Source organism: Oncorhynchus mykiss, chromosome 20, assembly GCF_057628025.1.
Source record: "Oncorhynchus mykiss isolate SJ-2025 chromosome 20, ASM5762802v1, whole genome shotgun sequence".
NCBI classification, from domain to species: Eukaryota; Metazoa; Chordata; class Actinopteri; order Salmoniformes; family Salmonidae; genus Oncorhynchus; species Oncorhynchus mykiss.
In genome coordinates this window covers 8,814,098-8,825,074 of record NC_143041.1, presented here as the reverse complement: position 1 = coordinate 8,825,074, position 10,977 = coordinate 8,814,098, and the positions used below count along the sequence as shown (strand labels likewise).

The window sequence follows — 10,977 nt, the reverse complement described above, 5'->3', positions numbered from 1 at the left end:
CCATAGCTTATTCCTCTTTGGCCACCTTCCTTCTAGTTCTCTGCTGCCAATGACTGGAACGAATTGCAAAAGTCACTGAAGCTCGAAACTCATGTCTCCCTCTCTAACTTTAAGCATCAGCTGTCAGAGCAGCTCACAGATCATTGCACCTGTACATAGCCCATCTGTAAATAGCCCATCTGTAAATAGCCCATCCAACTACCTCATCCCCATATAGTTTTTTTGCTCCTTTGTACCCCAGTATCCCTACTTGCACATTCATCTTCTGCAGATCTATCACTCCAGTGTTTAGTTTCTAAATTGTAATTACTTCGCCACTATGGTCTATTTATTACCTTACCTCCCTAATCTTACCTCATTTGCACACACTGTATATCGATTTTTTTCCTATTTTGTTATTGACTGTACGCTTGTTTATTCCATGTGTAACTATGTGTTGTTGTTTGTGTCGCACTGCTTTGCTTTATCTTGGCCAGGTCGCAGTTGTAAATGAGAACTTGTCTACCTGGTTAAATAAAGGTGAAATAAAAAATAAATAGTTTAAAACGATTAAAACTTCCAGCAACAGTGATGTTATTGTTGTGTCATTATAGTAAAAAATATTGACAGAAAATAGATATTTGTTAATTTATTTCGTTAATATATTGTTAGTTTTTTTAAATGAATAAATACATGTTTAAGTCACTTTAAACTATAAATCAGAAAAACATCTTGTAACAGTCGTGTTACATTTTTTCAGGGGGACTTTTATTTAGACATTTTGCCGAATGATCACGTGACCTTAATGTCGCTTGTTTCACATTGCCAGAGAACAGCGAGTTTTGTTACCGCTGATTCCATTGAGCTGATTCCCCCTTCACTACATTGCTAGGCTACATTATAACCTCGAATGGATACATCTGACGGGCATTGCAGGCTACATTGTAACCTCGAATGGATACATCTGACGGGCATTGCAGGAGGGACAAATAACGGTATTTCTATTGAAGGGAGTATTGGCAGATTATGAAATCTGACCATTGCATACAATATATGTATTTTATGGAATTTCCATTTGTTTGCAATGAAGACATCTCAGATGGAGAAGATAAACGGACACAGGAAAGAAGCGGTATAATATGCACTCTTGCAAGCATCTCTTAAATAACATAATTTCGGCGAAAATGGTCGCAGAACTTTTGAGTTTTCCTTTAACTCATCTTTCAAATATATTTTCCTGACACCATAAGCTACCCTGTTGCGATACTGAGCTATGGTAATGGGTGAAACAGTGGGCGTTCATAGCCAGGGCCATGGTCGATCGTTATAAGGCAATGAAAGGAAACGGCTTTGCATAAATCCTACACCAGGACTGCTGCGTGAAGATGAGAGGCTTGCCCTTCTACCAAGAGGACAATGACAATACATCCACTGGGCATGACCAAAACATTGATATGGGACCTTGAAATCCATGCCTGAATCTCTTTTGTCCTATCTGCCCTTGGAGGGGGCGAGATAGAGGAGACTTTCCTCTTTGACTCAATATAAAGGAGAAGAGAGCATCCACGTCTGAGAAATGGATAAACTCTCCGTCATATCAGGATGTCTCTTTCTAGCAGCTGATATCTTTGCTATCGCCAGTATTGCCAATCCGGACTGGATCAACACAGGAGATGCAGCTGGTAAGTTAGGTGAGCTAATTTAACTCAATTGACTATTTACTTGACAGCCATGCACACACCATCTGTCTACCATTGGCATCTAGGCTGCTACAGCTGACTGTCAATAATGTGCATTGACACCCTATTCCTCTAGAAATTCACTTCACATTGGCCAAACTTTTTGAATCACACTTTTTCCAAATATAACACTTTGGCATTCTGGTGTCCTTTCTCTTGACAGGTCAAGGGAGCTTCCGAATGTACCGAGGCCTCATCTAAGACCTTCTAAATGTTGTGTTACACTTATAGCCTTCCTGCTCTCTTTCTCCCTACATCCACATCATCACTCTCCAAAATACAGCTGCTGATAAATGATCTGCCCTCTACTTTTCCGCCCCACCATGCTCCTATACCCCATGTCCCTTCAAGGCATATACGCCTTCCTGTACCAGCTACTCACCTCCGTTGACAAATAGTGTGTCAGACTGAGCGATGTGAAGTGAGTGCCACTTATCCAGCTATGCCCTTGGAGGTCTGTTCAGCTCTCCACTCACTCTCTGTCTGTTATATGCATCTGACACAGACACACTGAGGCATTGGCATTTCATCTACAGTCACCAGTCTGAGGGCATGTTAAAGTGAAGTGCAGCAGCAAAGGTAGGCTACTGCTTTTTTTGCTGTTGTTGCTACAACTACAAAACAGGCTACTTGGAATGAGCTGGTGACCTTTAGCTACAGCTGTAGTCAGCAGATTGTAGTTCTGTGCTGTGGCCTACTGCATAAACGATGGGGTGACATTTTCCCCTGGTTGGTGTGAGGTAGGAAGATGTAACTTATTGAGTCCTGTGTTTAGATTTTAACGGTATAATTTGTGATCATACTTTTTTATGTTTTTATACATCATGTACACCGGGACAAAGAATTAAAACATAGGAAGGACCAAACTAGAGATAATATCCCACTTCCCTCCCACAAGACCACCAACATCACATAATGATGATGAGGTTTTAAAACATGGTTATAACAATGTTATAACTGTCTTATGTGCCCAGCACATTGAGAATTTATGCAAACCTGAAAATGTACAATTTATAGCAGTCCATTAGCATTCAGGTAGAACATACAATGCACAGAAGGAACAGAAACATGCTTGACTTCCCTTGTGAGACTTCCTCCTTTCATCCCACACAACAGAGAAGGTATGAAATCAAGCAGGGTTAAGCCTTTTGTTCCAGCCTAATTTGCCTGCTAGTAATTACCAGGTGGAGAGAAGCATTGTTTGTAAATGGAGAAGGGTGGAGTCTTTCCTGATGAGGTCCGCTGGGAGGTAGAATTCTTTCAGATGAAGCACTCACAACTCAATTATCAAGGAAATTGCCTTGACTGGAAGGCCCTGTTTGTATATCTGAGGTCCAAACATATTGTTTTGTTCATGTGAAATGGATAAATGCATAGATCTAGTTGTTCCTGCCAATTAAGTTAATTTGCCAGTCTAGCATTTTGGCAGCACCCAGATGTTGATGCTCATTGCTCACAGATAAGAAGATGTTGACAATGACATCATCAGATTGGAAAATGTTATTATAAATCCAAAAGTCTCTCTTTCATCCCCTGAACTTTATCCTGGAAAGTCAGCATTATGGTTTATTTGTTGACAGCAAACCTCTCTCTAAGTAGTTATCCAGGAGGTGAAGCTTTGAACAAGTTTATAGAGGTGTGTGAGTTATACTAACGTGCCTCCTGGTTGTTACGCAGGTATTCTGTAGTGAAGTCTGTAGCAGCAGGGGACTGACTGGGGCTGCATGGGGAAGTGTTTACTAACTACAGACATTGGCCCACAATCACACACACCTCCCTGTGTCTCAAAGCCCTGGCAATCAGACAAGCCTGATGTGGTACGCATCTAAAACAGTCCCAAGAATTAGAAATGGCCTCCAAGAGTGCCTAGGAACAAAAAGTAGTATTTAGATCATTGACAAGCTATGGAATGGGTGTGTAAGCTTGCTAAAGAGAGGGAAATATTGTGTCATGACAGGATATAGTTAGAATAATAGTAGAGATAATGATTTATTTCAGCTTTTATTTCTTTCATCACATTCCCAGTGGGTCAGAAGTTTACATGCACTCAATTAGTATTTGGTAGCATTGCCTTTAAATTGTTTAACTTGGGTCAAACGTTTTGGGTAGCCTTCCACAAGCTTCCCACAATAATTTTGGCCCATTCCTCTTGACAGAGCTGGTGTAACTGAGTCAGGTTTGTATGCTTCCTTGCTCGCACACGCTTTTTCAGTTCTGCCCACACATTTTCTATAGGATTGAGGTCAGGGCTTTGTGATGGCCGCTCCAATATCTGGAATTTGTTGTCCTTTAGCCATTTTTCCACAACTTTGGAAGTATGCTTGGGTCATTGTCCATTTGGAAGACCCATTTGCGACTAAGCATTAACTTCCTAACTGATGTCTTGAGATGTTGCTCCAATATATCCACATCATTTTCCTTGCTCATGAAGCCATCTGTTTTGTGAAGTGCACCAGTCCCTCCTGCAGCAAAGCACCCCCACAACATGATGCTGCCACCCCCATACTTCACGATTTGGATGGTGTTCTTCAGCTTGCAAGCCTCCCATATCGATGGTCATTATGGCCAAACAGTTCTATTTTTATTCTATTTTTTATCAGAGGACATTTATATAAAAAGTACGATCTTTGTCCCCACGTGCAGTTGCAAACCATAGTCTGTCTTTTTTATGGTGGTTTTGGAGCAGTGGCCGCTTCATATCCTTGCTGAGCGGCCTTTTAGGTTATGTTATGTTATGTTAGGTTACGATATAGGACTCGTTTTACTGTGGATATAGATACTTTTGTACCTGTTTCCTCCAGCATCTTCACAAGGTCCTTTGCTGTTGTTCTGGGATTGATTTGCACTTTTCACACCAAAGTACGTTCATCTCTAAAAGACAGAACGCGTCTCCTTCTTGAGCGGTATGACGGCTGCATGGTCCCATTGTGTTTATACTTGCGTACTATTGTTTGTACAGATGAACGTGGTACCTTCAGCCGTTTGGAAATTGCTCCCAAGGATGAACCAGACTTGTGGAGGTCTACAATTTATTTTCTGAGGTCTTGGCTGATTTCTTTTGATTTTCCCATGATGTCAAGCAGAGAGGCACTGCGTTTGAAGGTAGGCCTTGAAATACATCCACAGTTACACCTCCAATTGATTCAAATGATGTCAATTAGTCTATCAGAAGCTTCTAAAGCCATGACATAATTTTCTGGAATTTTCCAAGCTGTTTAAAGGCACAGTAAACTTCTGACCCACTAGAAATGTGGTACAGTGAATTATAAGTTAAATAATCTGTCTGTAAACAATTGTTGGAAAAATTACAATTGTTGAAACAATTGTTGGAAAAATTAACCGACTTGCCAAAACTATAGTTTGTTAACAAGAAATTTGTGGAGTGGTTTAAAAATGAGTTTGAATGACTCCAACCTAAGCGTATGTAAACTTCCAACTTCAACTGTATCTAAACTAATGAAAGGGTTTATCTTCAAAACAAATCAGCTAAAGTAAAAAAACACCATTGATGGGAAGTTTTCCACTCAGATCTCTGTCCGGTACTATAACATGATCTGTATCAGGGCTGTTCTTATATTATTAATCTTCCATTCATTTGTGATTCTGGTCATTGGGAAGCAAACTGGACCACTATAATGAGTGAGGAAACATGACACATTAGTTTAGTTTAGTAATGATGAATTTTTTTTGATTAATTTTTACATTTGTTTTATTTTAATTAGGATGCTATGTCAATAGCCATGGCATAACAGCTGTGGTCAACATTACATACATTTACACTGTGTCTTGACATCACAGGCGGCTGGTGGCACCTTAATTGGGGAGGATTTTCTTATAGTAATAGCTGGAACTGAATAAATGGAATATAGAATACATCAAACAGATGGTTTCTATGTGTTTGATAACATTCCATCCAAGCCATTATTATGAGCCGTCCTCCCCTCAGGAGCGTCCTGTGCTTTACATACTGAGCACCGAATGGCAAATCACTAAATTGCTATTACTAAGCCTCAGTGCTGGCATCTAAGGACACAGTTCCAATCTTTGGCAGCATACTCACATCAAGGGCAGTATACTATGTCCTTAAACCTTTGAGGGATGCTCATCATATAAGTCCATACTCATTCTCTCCCTCCCCTCCCCTCCCCTCTTTAGTGATGTACAGTATGTTCTTGTTTCAGAGCCATAATGGGGTATTTGTAAGTCTCAGCAGGACTGGACCGATCTGTCCAATTACTAAATTCATATCCATCCATCTCTCTAATCCAATAGATAAAAAATGGTTGTGCCAAGGCCACTGTTAGTTCCTCTCTCCTCTAGCCGCTCTTTCTCCATCCTCTGTTCTTCTCTCCGCTCTGCCAAAGCCTCTGTTCCTCTCTCCGCTTCGTCCCGAGCCACTGGAAATGACAAGGTGCTGGCAAACTGCTCGCCTCATGAGAAACAATGATTTAATTTTATATTTCTCTCTTAAAAATCTATACGGGTGAATTGTCCTTAATAGCTGACGAGGGGGTTGAGTGTTGCTGAGTTGACATACAGTGGCAAGTCAAAGTATGTGAACCATTTGTAATTACCTGGATTTCTACATAAATTGGTCATAAAATTTGATCTGATCTTCTTTAAGTCACAACAATAGATAAACACAGTTTGTTTAAACTAATAACACACAATCAATCATACATTTTCATGTCTTTATAGAACACACCGTGTAAACATTCACAGTGTAGGGTGGAAAAGTATGTGAACCCTTGGATTTAATAACTGGTTGACCCTCCTTTGGCAGCAATAAACTCAACCAAACATTTTCTGTAGTTGCGGATCAGACCTGTACAACAGTCAGGAGGAATTTTGGACCGTTCATCTTTACAAAACTGTTTCAGTTCGGCAATATTCTTAGGATGTCCGGTGTGAACCGCTCACAAGGTCATGCCACGGCATTTTAAATGGGGTTGAGGTCAGGACTCTGACTGGGCCACTCCTGGAGGCGTATTTTCTTCTGTTGAAGCCATTCTGTTATTGATTTGACTTTAACTTACTGTGTTTTGCGTCGTTGTCCTGTTGCATCACCTAACTTCTGTTGAGCTTCAATTGGCGGACAGATAACCTTACATTCTCCTGCAAAATGTCTTGATAAATTTAATTCATTTTTCCATCGATGATAGCAAGTTGTCCAGGCCCTGAGGCAGCAAAACAGCCCCAAAACATGATGCTCCCTCCACCATACTTTACAGTTGGGATGAGGTTTTGATGTTGGTGTGCTGTGCCTTTTTTCCCCACCAATAGTGTTGTGTGCTCCTTCCAAACAACTCCACAGAATGTCCACAGAATATTTTGCCAGAAGCGCTGTGGAACATCCAGGTGCTCTTTTGCGAACTTCAGACGTGCAGCAATGTTTTTTCTGGACAGCAGTGGCTTCTTCTGTGGTGTCCTCCCATGAACACCATTCTGGTTTAGTGTTTTAGGTATCGTAGTCTCGTCAACAGAGATGCTAGCATGTTCCATAGATTTCTGTAAGTCTTTAGCTGACACTCTAGGATTCTTCTTAACCTCATTGAGCATTATGCGCTATGCTCTTGCAATCTTCTTTGCAGGACGGCTACTCCTAGGGAGAGTAGCAACAGTGGATGGATGAACATCCAGGCTTTTAGAGATACTTTTGTAACCCTTTCCAGCTTTATGCAGGCCAACAATTCTTAATCTTAGGTCTTCTGATATCTCTTTTGTTCGAGGCATGGTTTAGATCAGGCAATGCTTCTTGTGAATAGCAAACTCAAATTTTGTGAGTGTTTTTTATAGGGCAGGGCAGCTCTAACCAACATCTCTAATCTCATCTCATTGATTGGACTCCAGGTTAGCTGACTCCTGATTCCAATTAGCTTTTGGAGAAGTCATTAGCCTAGGGGTTCACATACTTTTCCAACCTACACTGTGAATGTTTAAATCATGTATTCAATATAGACAAGAAAAATACAATAATAGGTGTGTTATTAGTTTAAGCACATTGTCTATTGTTGTGACTAAGATGAAGATCAAATCAAATCTTATGACCAATTTATTCAGAAATCCAGGTAATTCCAAAGGGTTCACATACTTTTTCTTGCCACTGTATTCTGAGTTGGGTCAGGGACAGACAGGAAGGGTGGAGTTCGTATACAATCTTGTTGTTGTCGAAAGCGTTATGTCTTCACAGGCCTAACTAACTGACATAATTGGACCCACCAGGCTTTGGGGCAGGAGAGCAGAGGCTCTTAGGCAGTAAGTTACTTTCTGATGTAAGGCCTCTCTTCCCTCTCTCTTCTCTCTCTCTCCTTTATCTTATCTCTCTCTGTGGTGTCAGGGGCTCTGGTCCTAAGCCATCTGAGTCTTACGCCATTGATTGATTCCTCAGGGACCCCTGGCATTGGTTCAGGGCCTAGGAGTCCCACTCTTCAGCCTTGTTATTATACCAACCCTCCTTGAGCTCTACTTTGTGTGGTCACACGGGACCGGAAGTGGAAACCGGTGTCACCAGGGAGGTCATTAGTCCAGTCGTGATGTAATGCCGTCATGCCTCATACAGATCTTAGCTTATCTAATGGTGACACCATCACAAGTTGAGGGATATTTCACAACTGATGCAATCTGCTTCTCTGGGTTATGCTTCTTCTAATAAAACAATGTGTACATCTTGTGGTGGGACAGCACAGTTGACCGGCGAGAGTTTGCTCTGTGTGTGATGAAAGATACTCTCCCTCTGTGTGTCTATGTGATTAAGAACTCTCTCTGTAGGTGCTCTGACAGCGGGACTGCTGGTTGTGTGTGATCTAACCCTGACTGATCTCTGTCTCTCTCTCCCTCTCTCTCCCTAGGTTCCCTGACGGTAGGCCTGGTGCGGCAGTGCCAGACCATCCACGGTCGTGACCGGACCTGTATCCCCCCGCGGCTGCCCCCAGAGTGGGTCACCACCCTCTTCTTCATCATCCTGGGCATCATCTCCCTCACGGTGACCTGCGGCCTGCTAGTGTTATCACACTGGTACCGTGAAGCCACTCGTTACGCCCGCTGGATTGCCTTCACTGGGAGTATGTTTCATTTTGACTTATGTAACGGTTATTCAACCAGGCTGGTCAATGGAGAACCAGTTCTTGTTTACAGTGACGGCAAAGAGACAAAAACCACAATAGGATAAATACAGAAACTAGCCAACAACCCTTTCATTCATGAGTGGGGCCAGACATAACCCCCCATTATCCCCTATGTGGGCTCTGGTTAAAGTAGTACAGACTAGGGAATAGGCCAGGGTCATTTGAGGCATAGCCATTAGTTGGCCTACAGCTTCAAAGCACCTTAAGATTCTTGTTATATCACTAATGGATGTTAGCGAATGGATTTGAGATTAATGTCACTTGGGTTTCATTTTAGGAAAAGCTTTTGTGTGGTACAGTAACTGTGTCTGTGCTGAGTGGCTCCTTGAACACGTAGGCTACAGTAAATGGGTCTGTTGCTATTTTAAGAGGGAAAGAGACCATGGGGCTGCTATTAGCAGACCTAAAATCAGTAGGAGGGATTTTAGTGGTCCAAGGGATATGACGGAATAACATTCTTTGTTATTATTATACTCTGATAGGTTATTTTAGCTGAATCTTTATTGGGCAAAAGTGACCTTGAGGTATAATAATAAAGTATTGACAATGTAATATGACAATGTAAATTGATTTTGTTGAGCGCTCAGGTGTAAAGATATATATTGTTAAATATCTATGGTCTATTTTGATATTATGGTCTATTTTGATATCAGAGGGGTGAGTAATGTCTGAATTAGTTTATTCTGGGAGTTATTGATCTTAATGACTAGACACAACTGTGTGGTTTTAGGTATTCAGACTATTCACACTACATGATAACATGACATACAGTATGTCACTTAGATCAGGCTACAATGCCGATGAAAACGCAATATAGAATTTAGCCTGACATTGTGTACACTGTTGCTGCCTATTTTTTCAATGTTGTAAGAGATATTGCTCCCTAAATTGTGTGCATTGTGAATAGTGTTTTTAAGACGACTGTGTTTCCTAAAATGTTTTCTCTCTCCTCCACAGTGATCCTGTTTTGTATGGCGGCTCTTATATTTCCTATAGGATTTTACATCGATGAGGTTGGGGGACAGCCTTATAAACTACCCAACAACACAGTGGTGGGGTCCTCATATGTACTCTTTGTCCTATCTATATTTTTCACTATAGTGGGACTACTGTTTGCAGGAAAGGTCTGCTTGCCTGGGTGACATATTGGACACTTAAGTGTCCCGCTTGCGTCGCCTCATTAGCTAGCTTTTGAGGTGGCGCCATCGGCTAAGACGCTTAAGGAGGGCGGCTACGTGTGTTTTGTAAGGCAGAGGTCCTGAGTTCACGCCAGGTATGGGCCAAATCGTGAGGAAGTGGTACTGGCTAAGCAAGCAGCGTGACAGCATGACGTTTGAAAATGGATGCCTGGAAGGGAAAAATAGGAACTGTGAGAAACACACTTTCTCTGTGTTTGTGGAACTCTCTGATTTACCTTTGGATGACAGGTCTCTACAGCCCCTAGCCCTGGTCCCATAGGACAGGTAGTAGGCACTAGCCTGTCTGTGGTCATAGATATGGGAGGAATGGACACCTATCCAGTCCCTTCACAGATCAGTGAACACAGAAGTTTTGTTCCACGAATAGAGTGCCTTTTTGGGTAGTGTAACTTTTTATTTCACCTAATTTTAACATTTTGTCATAAAAAGCACGTTTTAACGTCATAAGAAACATGTTTCTCCAACTCCTTTTGAAAAAAATAATTTAAAAAGGAATCATTTCACCATATTTAAACGAGAGTTCAGTTGACGTAACAGGGTTGACCTTAAACCTGAAGGACATGAATCACTAATCAAATGAAATAAATAATACATATTCAGAAATCACTTTGTCAAAGCAACAAATGTTATTAGGGCTTTACATTGGTTGTGAACACTTGGGGAAAGTTGGGGATGTTAAGTGGGTTCAAATCTTTAAGTCGGACAAAAATGACATGGGACATGCCAAAATTATCACAACTCAGAATAAGACCCAAATGCACAGTTCGAATCACAGATGTTTATTAACAAAACAGGACAGGCAGACGACAGGTCAAGGGCAGGCAGAGGTCGGTAATCCAGGGCAGAGACAGTAAGGTACAGAACGGCAGGCAGGCTCAGGGTCAGGGCAGGTAGAGGGGTCAAAACTGGAAAAACAAGAAAAACGGGGTAGAGAGA

At 41.5% G+C, this 10,977-nt stretch overlaps 1 protein-coding gene across 2 annotated transcripts; it reads left to right on the top strand.

Moving 5' to 3' along the window:
* The first annotated feature begins 777 nt into the window (after nucleotides 1-777).
* LOC110499219 (uncharacterized protein C16orf52 homolog B) lies at nucleotides 778-10,644 on the top strand. 2 transcript variants are annotated; one of them, XM_021576212.3, is made up of 3 exons: nucleotides 778-1,661; nucleotides 8,567-8,779; nucleotides 9,800-10,644. In XM_021576212.3, the coding sequence occupies exons 1-3, from the start codon at nucleotides 1,556-1,558 to the stop codon at nucleotides 9,982-9,984; spliced, it is 504 nt and encodes a 167-aa protein (XP_021431887.1). In that variant the 5' UTR covers nucleotides 778-1,555; the 3' UTR covers nucleotides 9,985-10,644. The 2 variants fall into 2 exon arrangements, with proteins under 2 accessions (XP_021431887.1, XP_021431886.1); XM_021576211.3 differs by having other exon boundaries at nucleotides 817-1,670.
* The last annotated feature ends 333 nt before the right edge of the window (nucleotides 10,645-10,977 follow it).